General features: G+C 34.2%; 10 protein-coding genes across 10 annotated transcripts; 6 read left to right on the plus strand and 4 right to left on the minus strand.

Annotated features, from left to right (window-relative positions):
- Positions 1–211: 211 nt before the first annotated feature.
- Positions 212–1,075, plus strand: RO3G_02192 (uncharacterized protein; the record flags this gene model as incomplete). The annotated part of the gene is made up of 1 exon (XM_067656783.1): positions 212–1,075. The coding sequence occupies one exon, from the start codon at positions 212–214 to the stop codon at positions 1,073–1,075; it is 864 nt and encodes a 287-aa protein (XP_067512884.1).
- Positions 1,076–1,244: 169 nt separating this feature from the next.
- Positions 1,245–2,058, minus strand: RO3G_02193 (uncharacterized protein; the record flags this gene model as incomplete). The annotated part of the gene is made up of 4 exons (XM_067656784.1): positions 1,245–1,414; positions 1,459–1,611; positions 1,664–1,747; positions 1,794–2,058. The coding sequence occupies 4 exons, from the start codon at positions 2,056–2,058 to the stop codon at positions 1,245–1,247; spliced, it is 672 nt and encodes a 223-aa protein (XP_067512885.1).
- An 81-nt stretch (positions 2,059–2,139) lies between these two features.
- RO3G_02194 (uncharacterized protein) lies at positions 2,140–3,222 on the minus strand (the record flags this gene model as incomplete). Its single annotated transcript, XM_067656785.1, has 7 exons — positions 2,140–2,305; positions 2,359–2,471; positions 2,517–2,663; positions 2,729–2,830; positions 2,878–3,001; positions 3,055–3,137; positions 3,202–3,222. The coding sequence occupies 7 exons, from the start codon at positions 3,220–3,222 to the stop codon at positions 2,140–2,142; spliced, it is 756 nt and encodes a 251-aa protein (XP_067512886.1).
- A 354-nt stretch (positions 3,223–3,576) lies between these two features.
- On the plus strand, positions 3,577–4,360 carry RO3G_02195 (uncharacterized protein; the record flags this gene model as incomplete). Its single annotated transcript, XM_067656786.1, has 5 exons — positions 3,577–3,613; positions 3,666–3,761; positions 3,819–3,880; positions 3,928–4,053; positions 4,103–4,360. The coding sequence occupies 5 exons, from the start codon at positions 3,577–3,579 to the stop codon at positions 4,358–4,360; spliced, it is 579 nt and encodes a 192-aa protein (XP_067512887.1).
- A 104-nt stretch (positions 4,361–4,464) lies between these two features.
- On the plus strand, positions 4,465–5,759 carry RO3G_02196 (uncharacterized protein; the record flags this gene model as incomplete). The annotated part of the gene is made up of 7 exons (XM_067656787.1): positions 4,465–4,547; positions 4,600–4,804; positions 4,859–4,910; positions 4,998–5,087; positions 5,140–5,443; positions 5,495–5,637; positions 5,692–5,759. 7 exons carry the CDS (start codon positions 4,465–4,467, stop codon positions 5,757–5,759), a joined length of 945 nt encoding a protein of 314 aa, XP_067512888.1.
- A 211-nt stretch (positions 5,760–5,970) lies between these two features.
- RO3G_02197 (protein phosphatase PP2A regulatory subunit B) lies at positions 5,971–7,660 on the minus strand (the record flags this gene model as incomplete). Its single annotated transcript, XM_067656788.1, has 9 exons — positions 5,971–5,980; positions 6,032–6,286; positions 6,333–6,594; positions 6,643–6,807; positions 6,857–6,970; positions 7,021–7,182; positions 7,235–7,385; positions 7,438–7,535; positions 7,585–7,660. 9 exons carry the CDS (start codon positions 7,658–7,660, stop codon positions 5,971–5,973), a joined length of 1,293 nt encoding a protein of 430 aa, XP_067512889.1.
- Positions 7,661–8,002: 342 nt separating this feature from the next.
- On the plus strand, positions 8,003–9,220 carry RO3G_02198 (uncharacterized protein; the record flags this gene model as incomplete). The annotated part of the gene is made up of 2 exons (XM_067656789.1): positions 8,003–8,159; positions 8,211–9,220. The coding sequence occupies 2 exons, from the start codon at positions 8,003–8,005 to the stop codon at positions 9,218–9,220; spliced, it is 1,167 nt and encodes a 388-aa protein (XP_067512890.1).
- Positions 9,221–9,982: 762 nt separating this feature from the next.
- On the plus strand, positions 9,983–11,410 carry RO3G_02199 (uncharacterized protein; the record flags this gene model as incomplete). The annotated part of the gene is made up of 1 exon (XM_067656790.1): positions 9,983–11,410. One exon carries the CDS (start codon positions 9,983–9,985, stop codon positions 11,408–11,410), a length of 1,428 nt encoding a protein of 475 aa, XP_067512891.1.
- A 4,699-nt stretch (positions 11,411–16,109) lies between these two features.
- On the minus strand, positions 16,110–16,370 carry RO3G_02200 (uncharacterized protein; the record flags this gene model as incomplete). Its single annotated transcript, XM_067656791.1, has 1 exon — positions 16,110–16,370. One exon carries the CDS (start codon positions 16,368–16,370, stop codon positions 16,110–16,112), a length of 261 nt encoding a protein of 86 aa, XP_067512892.1.
- A 2,055-nt stretch (positions 16,371–18,425) lies between these two features.
- Positions 18,426–19,659, plus strand: RO3G_02201 (rhizopuspepsin-1; the record flags this gene model as incomplete). The annotated part of the gene is made up of 2 exons (XM_067656792.1): positions 18,426–18,750; positions 18,815–19,659. The coding sequence occupies 2 exons, from the start codon at positions 18,426–18,428 to the stop codon at positions 19,657–19,659; spliced, it is 1,170 nt and encodes a 389-aa protein (XP_067512893.1).
- Between the last annotated feature and the right edge of the window lie 97 nt (positions 19,660–19,756).

A 19,756-nucleotide genomic window follows, 5' to 3' on the forward strand; every position in this document is an offset into this window, starting at 1 on the left:
TAAAGTGAACAGTATATGTGTAACTTAATAATCCATATTGTATGACAAAGATTCTTTATCAAATCAGGAAAATCTTTTCTTATTGTTCTCTCTTTTTACTCGCTTGTTTGCTCCTAATATCTTTTTTTTTCCTAAGCTAACTCATAAATAGCTGTAGTCTATTTCTTATTATTATTTCTTTTTCTTTTTAGTTTTCTTCAAACACGCAACCATGCAAATAGAAAAAATATTTATTATTTTGTCTCTACTCTTATTTACTGCAGACGCTTCTATTTTTTGTGATCTTTTCAAACATTGTCCTTCTAGCAGTAGTAGCATTGAATCTTCAGGACCTACTTCTCAATTACCATCGTCAACCACAAATGATAGTAATCAACCTAGCATGTCTTCATCGCTTGCTACACCTACTACACCTTCTTTAACCAGTATTCCTACAAGTAGTCCTATAGTTTCTTCTACGATGTCACCATCTTATAGCTCATCTAATCCTCCAAAATCTAGCACAAATATGCCATCATCTATTAGCAGCAGTAGTCTCAGCAGCAAGCTCAATTCAGCTTCTCCTACAGAAAATGCCAGTAGCAGCAGCAGCAGCAGTAGCAGCAGCAGTAGCAGCAGCACACCTTCTTCCACTGAAAGTAGTCTTTCTTCTTCTAATCAAAGTAATAACAGTACTAGTAAAGCAGCCATCATCGGCTCAGTGTGTGGGTTTGTGGCCATTTTAGCAGGAGGATTTGGGTTTGCCTTTTTCACAAAGGCAAAGAAAAGAAGAAACCGTAATGAACGCCTTTATAGTCATCAGGAAGAGCAAGAAAAAGAGCCCGGGTTACCAACAATGACAAGTCCCTCGAATAATACACAACACTATGGCTATTACCAAACACCTCAAACGATGGGATATACAGACCCATATTACCCTCAGCAAGCATATTATAATAATGACAATGTATACTATCAGCAGCAACCACAATATTATGAGCCTTATTCCCAGCAGCAAGCGTACGCTGTGACACCTCAAAATGTATATTCACCTCCTAATGTTTATGACAATTCTCATAAACCTAACACGAAATAAATAAAATGATCAATGATTTCAAATTTTAGATAGATTACAACAGAAGGGAGGTCGACTTGTTTGAATTTAATCATAAAAAGAAGGAGAGATGCAGGCTTAACATTCATTATTCTATTATTTTTCATATCTTAACAAAGCATCCCATTTATTATTAAGGAGCAGTAGTATTTTACATGATAAAACAACCTGAATATGCCATTCTATCAAGCCAAGATAGGTCACCTTTGCCTTTACCAAATTCAATATAAAGACATCCTGGATTAGGAATATCAGGTTGACAGCTTATATTGTATTTGTTGACCAGCTGAATAATAGCAGGCTTTAATTTTGAAATTTGACCTATAAATTATGATTATTAATTGTATCAATTCATCAAAACTTACCAGGACTGTGAAGACCTCTTCCCACAATAATTATCAAGTGAGTTTGTTTTGAATTTTGACATCTTTGAATTGCTTCTTCTACTTTTTGTCTTGCTTCAGCAACAAACAAGCCATGTAAATCGATTTCATTAATAGGTCGTCCCTGATTCTTTTCTTTTTTAAACACAGTCAATGAATTTAGACAAGAACAACACTATTACTTTACTTGCGTACATGTATTCAGCTGCTGTACGATTGTATTCTTTCATTCGGTCGTCATGATCGTGTCCCTTTAAGGATAGCTCTTTTGCTAATACTACGATGAGCTTACATGTTTTCGTATATTTGCACTGTACCTTTTTTGCCTTCTTTACGTTGGTAGGCTATTTGACTTTGGGCATACAACTCATTTCTTGCTTTGGCCTGTTCACTTGCTTTATCTCTTAAAGAAGAATAATATTCATCATCTTCAGTATCTGTATCATACCAAGTTGTTGTATTTTTATAATGCCTTGGTCTATCACGAACCGCTCTTGCACCAAATGATTCACTAGTAAATGGTCTACTAACAGGTGATGAACTACTAAATTCTGTATTAGGAATCGACAAAGAGGATCCCATTTAATAATAGTAATAAAAAAGAAAGAGAAAAAGGGGGTATTTTCTTAAACAAACAAAAAATCTTTTTTTTTTTTTATTTATTTAGTCTTCCATTTCATCATCTGATGAGGATTCCTTTGCTAATCTTTCAGCTTCTGACTTTAATTCATTTGGTACAAATTGATGTTTATATTTTGTTTCAGCACAAATCCAACTTAATTCCAATTCAAATTCTTTATCTTTTACATCATCATGGCAGGTATAAATACTATATCTCGGAGTTAAATATATTTATAATTAACTAACACATCTTAGTCTTACATTCTCGTAATTTCATTTACTGCTTCACGAACCGTCATATTTTCCAAATCCAACTTTTCAATTTCTGTCTTGGCAACAGATTTACCTTTTCCAACAGCACAACCACGGTATCCCTAATTTTATATGAGCTGATGTCACACTTTGGGTTATTTAATTACCCAATAAACACCAGAAGGTTCAATCATATATAAAGAAGGTTGTTCCTTCTCAGTCATTGTAGCAACAATTATACTCGTACCAAAAGGACGAACACTTGAATATAAAGTATAAGCAGAAACATATTGTCCTAAACGATCAGCAATTGTCTTTTGAGAGTATTAGACAAACAGGAAATCAAGTAGTAAAACATTTTTTTTTTTTTTTTTTTTACCTTTCCTGGAATTGGCTGTCTATAGATATCTCTCCAAGCTTGAGCTTCATCACGAGCTCGGTTAACAACATGTCTACCATCAGCCAATAATCCCGCTGAAGCCTAAATGCAATGATAAATAGGTGTATGTCTTCTTTTTTTCAATTTACAATGCCAATGTGAAGATCTGCACTTTGAATACGACGATTAGCTCCTTGAACAAGTAATTTTGATTGAATTAGTTTTTCAACTGCTAGTACAACACCATCCTTTACACGAAGACCAATAGCAGTTCTATACTAAAATTTAGAAAGTGACCAGTAAAATAGAATAAAAAAGGGCTTTACCCACTGTTATCTACTGCTTTATTTGCATATTCCACTTGAAAGACGCGTCCGTCAGGAGAATAAGTAGAAACTGATAAATCATACTATTAAAAAATAACTCTTAGTCTATTTCCTCTCTCAGTTGTTGAGCTGCATTTTGTAATTTACTCCTGTGCCAATGGAAGTCATTTTGTATTTAAAGAGTGTAAAAGAGGCCGCGTATACGATATGTTCGTTTTGAAAACAAAACTCCGTTATTTTTTTTTTTTTTTTTTTTTTTTTAAAAAAAAGCTTTGTGACATTTTTTTTATATTCAAAATACATTACATATTTGATACAAAAATGAGTTCAACCAATTTTTATAATCAAGCCATGATGCCGTCTCAAGTTCCTCCTCCTCGTGTTCCTGCTATGGGAATGCCTAATGCCCAGTTTCTTCAACAGCAACAGCAGCAACAACAGCAACAACAATATAGAAATCAAAACCCTTTAATGACGAAACGCGTACCACAACCACAACCTAATAACAAATTGAGACAAAATATGCCTGTTCCAGAAGAATTAGAGGAACCTTCAGGAGGTTTATGACAGTTATATTGTATACAATTTATGCTCATTAGTTTTTATTATAGATGAACTAGATGACATTTCCGCAAGAGATATTGCTGTAGCAAGATATAAAAGAAATCATGATTATTTATCAGAAATATTCACACCTTATAAAGCTGGTAAACAAAAATATAGGATGTTTCTGTTTTTTTTCGTTAACCTATTTTGTTTCCTAGAACACATTGTTCCCCCACCTTTAGAAATTCAACAATCAAAAGAAGAGCTTGAAAAATTAATTGTAGGTTTATAACTAAATTATCAATGCATTCTTTGACAATTGAATAGCAAGAGCATGACCAAAAATTAGTTGAACAAGAAAAGTTACATCAAGAAAAGTTGTCTAAATTTCAAAAGGAACACGAACAATTTATACAATCTATGAATCAATTAAACCAAGCAAGTACTTTAGAGGTAACTACAGGAAATTCCATGAACATATAAAATTCAACTTTGTTGTTAGTCTATTGAGCAAGCTTCAGATTTCATTGCCAAAAAAATGAATGTTCAAATTGAACAAAGAAAGGAACAAGTCAAGATAGTGCCGATACCTGGCATAAAAGAGGACGCAGGAAAAGAACAAGGAGAAAAACAGGTGGTAGATCAAGATAATAATATGGATATTTATTTTGATGAAAGAACAGAAGAGAATGACTTTTTTAATGATATGGTTAATACGGATGATGATCCGACTGTGAGTGAATTTATCAATACAGATTAAAAATAAAATAAAATAAAAGGTTTTTTTTCCCTATAAAATTAATGTCTGAAGCAGCAATAATACAATTAACGACTGTAAAAGGCAAAACAATAGAATGTAAAGAAATGCCTTTCTATGGTGCATGCAGAGACGTAGAAGACTTTGAAAAACTAAATAGAGTAGGAGAAGGCACTTATGGCGTTGTTTAGTAAATGCGCTTTAAAATGTTACATGACATGACACTAATGAAATGTGCATAGCCGAGTAAAAGATTCAAAAACAAAGCAAATAGTTGCATTAAAAAAGATTAGAATGGAAAAAGAAACAGATGGAATGCCCATCAGTAGTTTAAGAGAAATTAGCATCCTCAAAAGAATGAAACACCCAAATATTGTCAATGTGATTGATGTTGCAGTAGGACCACGTTTAGAAGCCATTTATTTAGTTATGGAATATTGTGAACAAGTAAAGATCTTGATTGTTGAAAGGTTACTGTAAACTAATTATACGTGTACATAGGATTTGGGCACATTGCTGGATATGGTGACAGTACCTTACACAGCACCTGAAAGTAAGAAAGTAAAACAATGATTTACTTGTACTGATGGCTAATGCACATAAAACAAAGTTAAATGTTTAATGCTTCAACTATTAAGAGGCTTAGAATATTGTCATAATCATTCTATTGTTCATAGAGACTTGAAAATGTCCAATTTATTATTAACATCCACTGGTATATTGAAAATAGGTAAATTATATAGGTAGATATCTCTATTCATATGCTAATCATAATTGCATAGCCGATTTTGGGCTAGCCAGAACTTTTAGTTTACCCAAAAAATCAATGACACCCAATGTAGTTACTCTATGGTATAGAGCACCTGAAGTGCTTCTGGGTGATGTTCACTATTCAGCTGCGATTGACTTATGGTCTGCAGGATGTATTATGGGTGAATTAATGCAACATAAACCTCTACTACCGGGTAATACGGATCAAGAACAATTGAATTTCATGATCAAACTATTGGGTACACCCAATGAAACCATTTGGCCTGGATATAGTCTTTTACCAGGAACAAAACTACTGAAGTTTCAAAATCAAAGGTAAATCATAAGACTGAACAAGTACGATCTTATACTCATTATATTATCTAGCTTCAATAGTATTAAGGATACCTTTCCTCGATTTTCAGACAACACACAAAACTTACTATCTGGATTGCTTACTTATAATCCAAAGTCAAGATTGACTGTAAAGCAAGCCTTAAACCACCCTTATTTCCAAGAATCACCAAGGGGTAAGTAATATTAATAATAAGAACGGCAATGGATTAAAATATTTTAAAATATAGCGCAAGACCCTTCTTTATTACCGACATATCCTGAGATTCGAAATCAATTAGCAGAAAGAGAGAGGTAGTCATGACAATAGAGCATCAAGCTTAAGAGACTCACGATTTTATAGTAAGCGACGTATGCATGAAGAAGAGCGCAAAAAAAGAGTTGGATATAAAAAAGACGATGGAAAAAACCTGAAGAAGAGAAAAGCATAATATATGTGTATATATAATTTATTCCATAAGAGACAGTGATGCATACATATATTCACATATTGCATATATAAAAAACTATTATTGCTCACTATATAAAATAAATTAGTAAAAAAAAAAAAAAAACTAAAAAGTTATTTACGTAAAAATAAACAAGTTATTAGTTGCAGCAATAGCAATTGTATTTTCTCTTGGATGCCATGAAGAGTGTAGAATTTTTTTACTGAAATCCATACTATCAGCATTTGCAGCTGAGTTTCTAGCAATGGACATCTTTTTCGTGGTACCAACACGTTTGGATCTAAAAGCGCTTTTATCTGCTTGAAGCGTAATATCTGTTTTACCTTCACGATCATATAAATGGAATGTGTTGTTATATGATCCCGTCATCACGTGACTATAATATAATAAGTGACTGATAAGTTATATGTAAAATAGGCTACCTGTCATCACCACTAAAGGTACATTCAAACTTGTCAAATATACAATCATTTTCATACAGATCACACAATCTTGATCTCAATTGATCGTGAATATTGATAGTTTGAACAGGCTTATTGTTCATATTAAGGTCCCAAATCTTCACAGTAAGATAATCCCTTGAAAGTATGTACCGTCCATCATGGCTAAAATTAATATCAGAGACAGATGAAATAATTTCAGAAAAGAAGGATCTGTGTGCAGGATCTTCCACTTCCTCAAATACTATATATAATATTAATTAATGTCCTTTCATTCCACTGGGCAATTTACCTTTTGCTTGTCGATCGCATAAAGCAGATTCTCTCATGTCACATAATTTAATAGTACCTTTACTACTACTATACATAAACATATTACAGTGTTGGGGATGAAACTCAGCAGCAGTAATAACTTCTGTCAATTCCTCCATGTTAGCCGGCTTAATATCTACAATATCTAGAATAAAGTTTAGCTTTGTTTTCTTTATTGCTATTTTCCTCCTTACTAAAGCTTTGGTCAGAGACGTCCAAATTCCATAAATTAATTCTTAAATCATCAGCAGAAATATAAGTTTCTCCATCCGAGTTAATAGATATAGAATTAATATGATAAGTATGAGCTATCAAAACAGTCAATAAACCAACTCTGGCTGGTCAATGCTATAATTACCGTTAGCATAAACTTTTCTTGGTACAGCAGCCACAATGGTATCATGATGGGTCAACTTTGGTAAACGAAGGGTATTGGCAGTAGCAGTAGTAGGTGCAGCACTATGCTCAGTTACCAACTTGAGAGATTTATCAAATATCTTCCACAACTTGATTGTTTTGTCTTTAAATTGTTAACGTCTTGTATAGGGCGCGTGTATGTTGCGATAACTTACCATTGGTAGATAATAGAAAATGAGCTGAATTTTGTCTCTTACACCACTTGATCTTGTTGATCTTTTCCTCAATTTCCAAACTCTTTAAATAATCAAACTCGGCTTCATGAGATTGAAACTCGGTATAGAATCGATATTCACAATTCTTTTTCTATAGAATTGTTCAAGTCATTCCTTATTTAATTGAATATCGGTTTCCTTACGCTTTCGTTTCTTTCAAATAAAACAACGCGACCTCCTTTATCTCCAGTAGCAAGGTAATCACCCGTTTGGTCAAACTCAACCGTTGAAATGATATCAGCTACAGGAAATAAATAAATTCATTTCCAGTTATATACAATTGGAGTTACCATCTGTTATATCATCTGAATCTCCCTTATCACCAAAACATTGTGCAAATTTCCAATTATGTTGTTCTTCTGACATCTGCCCTTGTCTTTATAATTATTGAAAGAAAAAAAAGTGAAAAAATACAGAAGCTTCTCTTTATAATTAAAACACCGTATTTTATTTGATTTACGTAAGGGAACTTTTTAAATTGTAGTATATTTAAAAAGAGAATAATACACAAGGGGAAAATCTCAGTTATTAATATGCATTCAAAATTTAGATCTATGATATATCTTTAGAGCTATGGTTTACTTGAGCGTTTATTTACACTTTTATCAATTCCTGGGGAGTGGATTAAAAAATAACGAAAAAAAATTCATTCTCCACAAGCACTTTTTTTTTATTAGGTTCCTGTCATTTTTTACAAAACAAATAATAATGTTTTTACATTGTACGAATGCCAAGTCATGGTTATCCAACAGGGTCTTGAATTGTTTTCGATTCTACACAACAACTACTCCTTGTTCGCAATTATCTGCACAATTATTAAATCACCTTAAACACAATCGATTACAGCAAGCCCATGTGATGATCAGTAAACAGCCTACCCCGGTGCCAGTCCATTTTTACAATTATTTACTCAAAGGATACGCTAAAAACTTTAGAAAAGCCCATACCCTAGAAAGATCGCTAGATGTCTTGACGGAAATGAGACTTAAAGGAGTTGAACCCAGCAGCCAAAGCTACATGCAACTGATCATGGGATTGGCGCTTCGAGTGACACCACTAAATAAAGAAGAAGAAAAATGGATGCAAAGATGGTTTGATGAGTTTCTTCGTATCGAATCTGGTAATACGTATCCCAAAAAGACGTTTAACAAATTCAAGAAGCTCATGCGGTGTGTTTATTATAAGGGTCATCCGAACCTCAAACATATGTTTTATGCTGTCCTGAATACCTTCCCTACCAAGTTGGAGGATGTGGAGACTTGGAATTTGGTGATAGCCGGATGTATACAAAGTCAAAGAATCAGGGATGCTGAACAGGTACTTGAGCGCGCTCGCATGGAACAAGTGGCGAACTCAACGAGTTTTCGGATGGTCATTCAGGCTTATCTGGTCAAAGGAGATCAGTCATCAGCAAACAGAGTGCTTAAACATATGTTGCAGGATCATATAGTAGCTGATAAAGCTACCTATGAGATTTTTATTCAATACTGCTTGACGCGCAAACAAAAGAAAACTTCAATAGAGATGCTAAAACAATTATGGCAAGGTGTCTTGATGACGACAGATAGAGGCGATGTAATTCATCCAGAGATCACTGTCTTACTCACCAACTATTATAAACGTCGTGGCGCATTAGAAGAAGCAGAGCAAATGTATTTGGATATGAAATATAAACAACTAACCATCACAAAGGAGCACTTACAGGCGTTGAATGAAATCATTATACAATTTGTAAATAAACAGCAATATATATCGGCTGTATCGCTTATATTTGATCTTGTTGGCCAAGGATATACACTCAATCAAGAAACAATTACACATATCACTCAATCGCTTGAAGCAAATAATCAGTTTGAAACTATTGAACAATTAACAAGTGTCATACCTCTTTTAAAACCGCATGACTTGACTAAAGAAGAAGAATAAAAATAAAATGAAATACCCCTTAAAATAGTTGAATACTTGTTTCTTCTACAGCTTTTTATTGTCAGTTTGCAACTAAAAAAAAAAAGTGATTCTCGTTGATGGAACAGGGATCACTCTCAAATCAATCGTGGAAGATCGATTACTATAAAAGGCGATGTAGTACCATGTGTCTGGGTCCTTTGTCATTTAGTCTTACGAAAGTCTATATTTAATGAAAAGAAAATAAACTGATGTAATGCACAGGTTTGTTTCAGCTTTTGTATACCAAATGTAGAATAAAGCAGTAATATGACATTGTGTATGCCTGAAATCCTGTGCTGTTTCACTTTATTGCACAATAATAGATCATTTAATAAGAAAGAGAGCTAGGTTTTTTCGCTTACATGTTTTTTTTTTCTTAAATGTGAAATGTCCGTCCCATTGCTGCTTTTTCTGTAAGATAGAATTTTTATCTAAAAAATTTTTGATGCTATATTTTATGACGCATCAAGAAAAAAAAACCCAAAAAAAGACTGTGAGAGTATGCGGAATATTAAAAAAGTTGATTGCTGTCTAATTTTTTTTTCCCTCTTTTTTACTGGAACAATAAAGAAATACATGTTATCAAAGAGCAAGATTGGTGCAGCAATAAACCGATTTTGGAATACAAAGATTCATTTCTTAGAGCTTCATTATTTCTACATCCTTTTTTCTATTTTTATTATATCTGGACTGTACTATTGTCAACCAGGGACAAATTGGAATTATATCGATTCGCTTTTTATGGCTACCACAGGAATCACCAATACTGGATTGAACACAATTACCATTTCAGATATGTCGACTTATCAAATGCTTGTTTTATTCTTTTCTACTTTTATGGGTCACCATGCCTTAATTTCCTTTTTCGTCGTCATGGTGAGACGCTATTATTTCTCAAAACGTTTTGAAGACGTTCTGGTAGAAAATCAAAAGAGAAAGGAAGAATACAAGCTTAAAAAGTTGCAAAAACAACAGGAAAATTTTAAAATGCTAGGACCAATTCGTAGACGAATGTCACTCATTTCAATTCGTTCAACTCCAGTACAGAATTCAGCACAATTTTCGATCTTTTCTAAAGATCGAAGAAGTTCATTTGGCACACAAGCAACAAAAAATAGTGAAGAAAAGCCAAAAGAGTATAGCTCAATTCAAATGGACGCAAATTCAAATCAAAACGAAGATGAACAAGCACATTCTAGTAGAAGAACCAGTGGGATATCACCATTTGATCGTGATACTGCTGCTGATGACAGCACAAATAAAAATGGAAATAGCAGTCATATAAGCAGTAGCAACAAGAGTACAAACAGCAGCATTTCTCTTGATAAAGATAAACAAAATAACGCTAGTACCACACCGAATGCTCAACAAATCACATTTAGAGAAGATACAAATATTCTTCGTGAACGAGAACGAAAGAAATTTCAGCAACAAGTTCATCAAGGCGAAAATAATTCTATCCCAATTTACCGTACCAACTCAGAATCTGAGATCATGGATCGACCTGTTGCCAAATCACAGTTGACGAGACATGAACGCTATCGTATGGGTGGAACAGAATATTGTGCGTTGGATATGCTTGCGTGGCTTATTCCCATATATTATTTGGGTTTTGTCATTGTCTTTGGGTTTATGTTTCGAATTTACGTCGCTTGCTCCACTTACGCGCAGGCCGTACTCGAAACATCAAATCCCAATGGCCCTGTTGAACCTTGGTTCTTTTCCTTCTTTCTTAGCCTCTCGGCATTCACGAACCTTGGCTTGAATAATTTGGATGCAAGCATGGTACCTTTTCAAAATGCACCCTGTCCATTGATTTTGTGTATCATTCTGATCTTGGTTGGTAACACCGCATTTGCTATTATGCTTCGATTTATCATTTGGGCCTGTTATCGATTAGCACCCAAATCCAAAGAGCTAACAAAAGAGACCTTTCGGTATTTACTTGATCATCCTCGACGATGTTACACAACCTTGTTTCCCTCTACACAGACATGGTGGTTATTAATCGTTTTGATCATTATCACACTGATTGAACTTGTTAGCTTTTTAGCTTTAAATTATTGGCTACCTGTATTGTCTGACATTAGTTGGGGATCAAGGTTTTTGGATGGATTATTTCAATCAGTAGCTACGCGAAATGGTATAGATAATAGTAACTACTTCTAGAACACTCATTTTTCTGTGTATAGCTGGTTTTAGTGTGATCAGTCTTGCAGACTTAAACCCTGGATCGCAACTTGTATATATTGTAGCAATGTATATCAGTGTTTACCCAGTTGCTATTTCTATGAGAAATAGTAATGTTTATCAGGTAACAACAAAACTTTATTAGAAGTGGAAGATTCTAAAGCAACTACACATAGGAAAGAGCACTTGGTATTTTCAGAGGGGAAAATGAAGAACCTCAAGAATTTTCTGAGGTAGAACTATCGGAAGCACCCTTCATTAAACTCAAGCGGCACTCCACCATGACAAGTATCGCCAATCAATCTAAAAAATTATTGAAAGGACCCGATTTTTTTGTGATTACACAAGTGCAACGACAGTTAACCAGCGATATTTGCTGGGTAATCACGGGTATTTTCTTAATTTGTGTTATTGAAGCACAACCCATCATGTCGCCTTCCCCTATAACAATAGCTACTGTGATTTATGAATGTGTTTCAGCTTTTGGTAATGTAGGCGCATCAACTGGATATCCCAACACGTCCGCCTCACAAGCAGCCCAGTATAGGACTCTAAGTAAACTTGTACTTATTGCCCTTATGTACAGAGGTCGACACAGAGGTAACTTATACATTCATATTTTTAAATCATTAGTAACGCTCTTCTCTTAAAAACCGAATAGGCTTACCTGCGTCAATTGATAGATCCATTTTGCTACCATCTGATGAGCTTGCACAAAAAGAAAAAGAAGATGAATTGCGTAGACGTACAACATCTGTATCTACTCATTATGATGCTAGCTCATCCGCTCACCCTCATCCAAATGATAGCAATATTCAAACACAACTGATATACACTCGTTCATGTACACTGTAGCTAATGTCTTTTCTTACTCTTCTATACACATATACCCCAAATAAAAGAAAATATATTATAATTTTAATAAAGAAAAAGGTATGTTGGAGAATGAATACAAATAATTTGATCGTTTGAAAGAGGAGTAAAAGGATATCAGTCAAACTAAGCAAAAAAAAAAAAAAAAAAAAAAAAAACTGAATTTGGTGGATTTTCGTAGTAAATTTGTAGCATATTCACTTCTCATTCAAACAATAACAAAGGAGCAGTATATGGCCTGTCAGACTCAATGGGACTCATGATTTGTTATCTCCGACAAAATTTTATGAGGCAATTTCCTTTTCGAATTTTTTTTTCAAGCATTGGTGAGTCCTATCACTTCGGAAAATGAGAATACTTGTTAAAAAACTAAAATATTCACCTGTCAAGTCTCATCGTAACAGGTCCTAATATTGACTTATCAATATAGGGAACTTGAATATGGACCTTAGTCTTCAAGCCTAAAATGACTTTTAAAAGTATTTTCTTTCATTCTATGGAAAGATAGACCGTCAGACACACATTTAACAATATAAAGGATCAGCTCCAAATTCTGAAGGGCCACAGACTGTCAAACTTCTTTTACAACTTGTCTTTTCAGTACTAGTTTTTTTTTTTTTTTTTTTTTTTTTCTATGACATAGGTCTACTAATTGATAAGAAATATTGTACACACGCACGCATTGATAAACATCAAGGAAATCTGTGCGATTTTTTTAAATTGAAAATTATGTTTGTTTAACATACAAAAATTAAGGTTTTATAGTATATTTTAGGAAGTCAATGTGGTTCATTAGGCTCTATTTATTAATATTTTTGCCATAAAAAGGGTTTCTCTTTTACCAGGGTTACATTTTATAAGATCTTAAACTGAAAAGCTAAATATGTTTATATCTACCATTTTGGGAAAAAAAGGCACATGAAGATTTTTTATTTGTATTCAAAATCTTTTACAGACACAATACTTGTAACTCTCAGGGATAACCTTTTACTGCACATTGATGATAAAATGGAAACACATGCTTATGATCCAGGCTTGGTCTTCTTATCCGATGAATTGAATGATCTCTTTTCATAAATTATAGCGTAAAAGGAATTGAGCCGTTTCAACTTATATTGTGCCTCATTTTGCATAATATAAAATCTACGCTTATCTTAAGTATGAGGTTCCACCTCATTTATCACAGTGATACAGTGCAGGGTGTAGTACAGTAGGAGTTTTGTATTGAAATACCCAATACAAAGCAATTCAGTAGCTTGGAAATGACAGATAGGCAAAAGAAATGACTAGAATTGCCCACTTTTACTTAGAATAAGGGTTTAAAACAATGTTAGAGGCAGTCTGGTATTCCTTATTTTTTATTCTTTCTGTCACATATGCAACTTTTTTAAAGCGACTGGGCATTCTAACTTAAAACCCGTCGATCTCCAGCATGAATGTCCTTCAGCTTGTTCTGACCTTGTTTGACTCATGGCACAAAGAGATTCCAATCAGTATGAAAAGCTCGAAGCCAAGCGTACTGTTCGTAAAAAGACAATACATACCTAACCTCTGATAATGGTTTTTTTTTGTCTTTTTGTTCACATGTCGAAAGTGCGCTATTCCCAAACTTTATTTGCTTACAGCATTGGCTTTAAATAAAGCACTTCAAGTTAGTAAGGAATTGGATGAATAGAGCTAATGCTAAAGGCTCCTTTGCCTTGTTAAGCCTTTCTTCCCAAGTTCACATATATTGTTCTTAGCGTCGCAAGCTCGAATGGCTTATATGAATGGTGCAGACAAGGCCCAAATATGTAAAATTTGTATGTGAAACAACAAAATCATGGATGATGATTATCTGAAGAGGCTTTCCCATGAATCTACGAATCGAATGACAAGTTTCCTTTCGAAGCAAGGGCATTTCTATCTTCGTAGGGCAAAATTAAAGCTATTTGTGTAGAAAAAAGTTTCTAATGATGGAATTTTTGTTGACTAAAGTCAACTTTATGTTGCATAAGATGCAACTGGGGTGGTTTCTTCTTGAGATCAATTTTAGCTTGAAGGAAGGTGTTTCTACAATATTCAATATTCATAAACCTCTATGACTCAAATAATCACATTTGACAGCATTATTTATTAATTGAATATTTGTATGTGCAGTACAATATGTAGATAAGAGCCCTTTATAACTTAGTTTTATAATTTAATTATTTATAATTACATTCATGACTCTATTACTGAATAAGAAACTGATGATGCTAGGAGCATTCAATTTCGTATTTCTTTTCCTTTACCAATTGAAGGATGGTTTCTATAGATATGAGTATGTCTGAATGAATGATTTGATGCAGATAAAAGCTTTCATAATTGAAGAAACGGTAAAACAAGAATAAAAGCTACAGACTGTAATGCAAATAAACATGATATTTTCAAGTAAGCTGCTGGTTTTTCAGCAGAAAATTTTAGGGAATACCTGAGAAGATTATTAGATTTTTTCTTAGGATTTACTCATTTTTTAATAAGACATAGTATACAGCTCTCGAATGATTTGTTTAAAGTTATTTTTTACTACAAACATGTTTGGATAAGATAAACATTTATTTCGGAGAAAAAAAAACTATTGTCCCCCATCAAACTTACGCTGTTTAATAAACGGATTGTTACGAAAGACTCATGCTAAAGGATACTTTGTGTGATAATAATGTTTCACTGCATTTTTCATTTTACGTTTCACACAAGCTTATGTCTTATCATGAATAATATAACAAGATGTTCTTTAATGATGAATTATCAGTCTTGAAAAATAGTATAAGCGTCTTTTGCAGCACAAAATATAACCCCTTTCACAAAAAAAAAGGCTAAATAATGCTGCGTATCAGGTACTTGTACTTTGCATTTATCTTTTTGAAATAGATTCCTATTTTTTGTGCTACTAAAAAAATATTACATTTGTTTAAAAATAAGGAGCAAAACAAACAACTCGGCTTTCGGTAAATCTGAGGCATAAAAAACCAAAAGTAATCCCGTAAGACTACGACTAATTTCTAATTTTCAGTCACATGCTATTTTGGATGATCTTTGATCTAGGGTTCGATTGGTTGTGCCTTACTTTTAAGTGTATACAGTTATTAATAATTTCTGTGAGTGCATGACGGTTGAGATGTAATGTAATTTATATTTGAGAACAATGCTTTTAAAAGAACAAAAACATACATTCAAAGTATCTGCATAGAAATCAATTCATTATATTAGATGTGATACACCTTTTTCCAAAAATATTGCGCAACTCGCAAGCAAAAATTTGGCATAGTGTTAAATCAAAATTTTGCGAAGAGAGTGATCATTAATTAGAGCAGCAAAGGATAAATATTTGGTGTTGATTGGTAACTCTTCATTCTTACTTCAGAGTGCTAATGCTTGCTTAACTCCAAATACGCCCACAAAAAAAAGCTATAACTAGTATCTCTCCGCTCTACTACCTTCGCGCACTAACCAAAATGGTGTAATAGGTGTGTTAAGTGTATTATGTCTATGATGTGCATTTATCTGTATTTACTTGTATTTGCTTGTAATCTGAGTGAAATATATGCAAAACTGCATATTTATTAACGAGTCCAGAGTCAAGAAAGATCCGAGAAGGGAGGGCTATCTAAAGTAATGGTTGTAATAATTAGAGGTCCCTCTGTTCCAATACTTGATGCTATTTGCTCTCTTGGTGTTGTTATCCTGGGATTTAAAGCAACAGAATATGGAACAAAGTGGAAGGAATTTATGGTTTTTTGATTAATGTAATGAATATTTTATATTGTAATAATATGAAAGGATGTTATTCAGTGCTTGGCAACATTCCTATCCATAAGATCAAAACAATTATGGAGGAAGCAGAAAGAAGAGGATATAAGGTAATATGCCTGCCATCATGCTCTTCTTTCTTAAATTCAATTGAAGAGTTTTGGGCAAAGATTAAGATTACTGTTAGAAGGTCTCCACTGACTGGCCGGGACAGTCTAGTCATTAGAATTGGAGAGACTGGAAACTCGGTTTCGGCTGAAGATTGCCAAGGATCAATAAGACATTCTGAAATCATTTTTTTCAAAGATATTGAAGAGGAACTCTTGTAAGTTCGATTGATTAAGTCGAAAAGAAAACCCCAGCTTGATTGGAATTGGTATTCAGAAACAGACGAAAAAAGAAATGAAAATTGGTCGAACTTAGTTGTTACTTCGGTCGAAGTTGGACTACAAATACTGTAGTTACGTAGCTAAGCAATCAAGGTTGAAGGAAGTAGCTGTATCGACAGCAACAACAACAGCAATAGTAGTACTAGTATTAATGCGTTGTCCTAACAAACAAACCATTGCATTATAAATGAAGCTACTAAGATATTTAAGGAGTGAATTTGAGCATTTATACGTATTATTTTACTTTAGTTTAAACTTGGGCCTTCACTTTTCTTATAGGATAATTGTTTTACAAATTCTGCATCTTGACAATGGTGGTATTGAGGCTTTGATGAGCTAGGAACACTTACAAAGTTTGAAACTACGAGAGGCCATGCTTCAACAAGACAGGATGTAGGTTTGTCTTTCTTATCGAGTGGGTTTCTTCGAAAGTTGCTTTTTTATATTCGACCAGCGTTCCTCGATAAAGTTCAGAAAAGGTAAACAGGATGACAAACAAATCCTTATGGTCTCTTTTGTTTATAGCATCAACAACAAAGTGAGAGTGATGAATCCTACAGTTGTCGATTACAATGAAGAGCCCCTTTTTGTTATGCCTGTCGAGGACATCCATAAAACCCTCTACAAAATATACAATGTGATAGGCTGTAGTACTGTTCTTCAAGGATTTTCTTGTGTTATCTTTTTGAGTACTTCGTCGATAAATACTTTTTTTTTTTTTTTTTTTTTTTTTTGGGAAGGCTCCTCCTTTTAATTTCCATTCAGAAACAATCTTATGACAAAGTTTAATTGTTTGTGAAGTATTCATGTTCAATGTGTAATTTTATGCTTGCTTGAGGGACAAAGAGCATTTATCAGTTATGCATCTCCATAGTACAAGAAGAAAAATGAGCCAATCAGACAGAGTGTTTCGGGAAAGGCTTCTGAGGGGTACCTCTGTTGCGTTTTTTATTCCGTTACCGGGAATAATAACTCCATCTCCCGTATTAAACTTGTTGAAAAGTTTGTACGCGGTACCATGCACATTTCTGTAGCATTGGGTACTGTGACCCCTTCCTCAAGTATAATTTCTAGAAAGTAGGAAATCTGACTAACGCCATAGTTATTGTATTTCTTATGAGGTGCAATAAAAGTGCCATTCATCTCAGTGGCAAGACTGTCGACAACAGCCTCCATCTTCGTTGCCTCCATTTCAGAGGCAGACTCATAGTCAATTAATTTTTCAATATTGCCATGTTAGAGAGCAACGTTTTCAAGCTCCAGCTCATCTGAACTCGATTCATAATCATACTGATCAGATAGCGAGTTGTAATTGATGAATTCCATTTCAAATTTAATTTAAGCGAAAAAGGCCTAAAATAAATGTTGGAAAGTCTCTTTTTAGAATTTTGATCGTCTTTGATCCCTCATGAATTTCTTCAAAAAAAAAAAGTGATCTCATTTTCAATCTCAAGTCACCTAAAAAAATCCAATCATTTCCTTTTAGAGTAAACTATTGTAATATTGAATTTTTAAAGTCCAGTCATTGCTTACTACCTTGATAAGAATAGGTCGCACATTTAAGATCACAGCAATTTGAATTAAATGTAACAATTAATAAATTAAATTTACTCTAATTGGGATGAAATCACTAAAAAGAGTTAAGCAACGTTAATCCAAGAAAGGATATTGATCCCAGAAAGGATATTGATCCCAGAAAGGACATTTATCCAGAATACAACAGCATTTCTTTTTTTTTTAACAACAGCAGAAAATCCGATGCTTCCATGCCAATATCGCAGTTTATCAATCTACCATTGTACACATATACACGTACACACATTTTTTTTAAAAAAAATATTAATTATTACAATTAATAGGAGAAAGAAAACGTATATAAAGGATTCCGATATTCACCAAGTTCATTTCTCTATCAAACCATTTCTTTCTTCATTTTTTAATCAATCCTTTTCTACTGAAAAATGAAGTTCACTTTAATCTCCTCCTGTGTAGCACTTGCTGCCATGACACTTGCTGTCGAAGCTGCACCCAACGGCAAGAAAATTAACATTCCTTTGGCCAAGAACAACAGCTACAAACCTAGCGCCAAAAATGCACTTAATAAGGCTCTCGCCAAGTACAATAGAAGAAAGGTTGGAAGCGGAGGAATTACAACCGAGGCCAGTGGCTCTGTTCCTATGGTTGATTATGAAAACGATGTTGAATACTACGGTGAAGTCACTGTTGGTACTCCTGGTATTAAGCTCAAACTTGATTTTGATACTGGTTCTTCTGATATGTGGTTTGGTAAGAAGTTTTGAAATTGCTGGGCCTTCTTTTATTCACTTTTTTTTTCTTTCTTTCTCTCTAGCATCCACTTTATGCTCTTCTTGCAGCAATTCTCATACTAAGTATGATCCTAAAAAATCAAGCACTTACGCTGCCGACGGTCGCACTTGGTCCATCTCTTACGGTGATGGCTCTAGCGCAAGCGGTATCTTAGCTACAGACAATGTCAACCTTGGAGGTCTCTTGATTAAAAAGCAAACTATTGAATTAGCCAAGCGTGAATCTAGTGCATTCGCTACAGATGTGATTGATGGTCTCTTGGGTCTTGGTTTCAACACGATTACAACCGTTCGTGGCGTCAAGACTCCAGTCGACAATTTGATCAGTCAAGGTTTGATCAGCAGACCCATCTTCGGTGTTTATCTCGGTAAGCAAAGCAACGGAGGTGGAGGTGAATATATCTTTGGTGGCTATGACTCCTCCAAGTTCAAGGGTTCCTTAACTACTGTCCCTATCGATAACTCAGAAGGCTTCTGGGGTGTTACTGTCAAGAGCACCAAGATAGGTGGCACAACAGTTTCTGCTTCCTTTGATGCTATCCTCGACACTGGTACCACTCTTTTACTTCTTCCTGATGACGTTGCTGCAAAGGTGGCTAGATCTTATGGTGCTTCCGACAACGGCGATGGTACTTACAGTATCACCTGTGATACTTCCAAGCTTCAACCTCTTGTCTTCACCCTTGGTTCTTCCACCTTCGAAGTTCCCTCTGACTCCCTCATCTTTGAAAAGGATGGTAACAAATGTATTGCTGGTTTTGCTGCTGGTGGTGATCTTGCCATCTTGGGTGATGTCTTTTTGAAGAACAACTATGTTGTCTTTAACCAAGAAGTCCCTGAAGTTCAAATTGCACCTGTTGCCAATTAATTTATTTACTTTTCCAAATTATTATTATTATTATTATTATTATTGATCAATGACATTGAATAAATCTGTGTTCTTGCATTCACTGCTCATTAGTAAC

Source organism: Rhizopus delemar, genomic scaffold, assembly GCF_000149305.1.
Source record: "Rhizopus delemar RA 99-880 supercont3.1 genomic scaffold, whole genome shotgun sequence".
NCBI classification, from domain to species: Eukaryota; Fungi; Mucoromycota; class Mucoromycetes; order Mucorales; family Rhizopodaceae; genus Rhizopus; species Rhizopus delemar.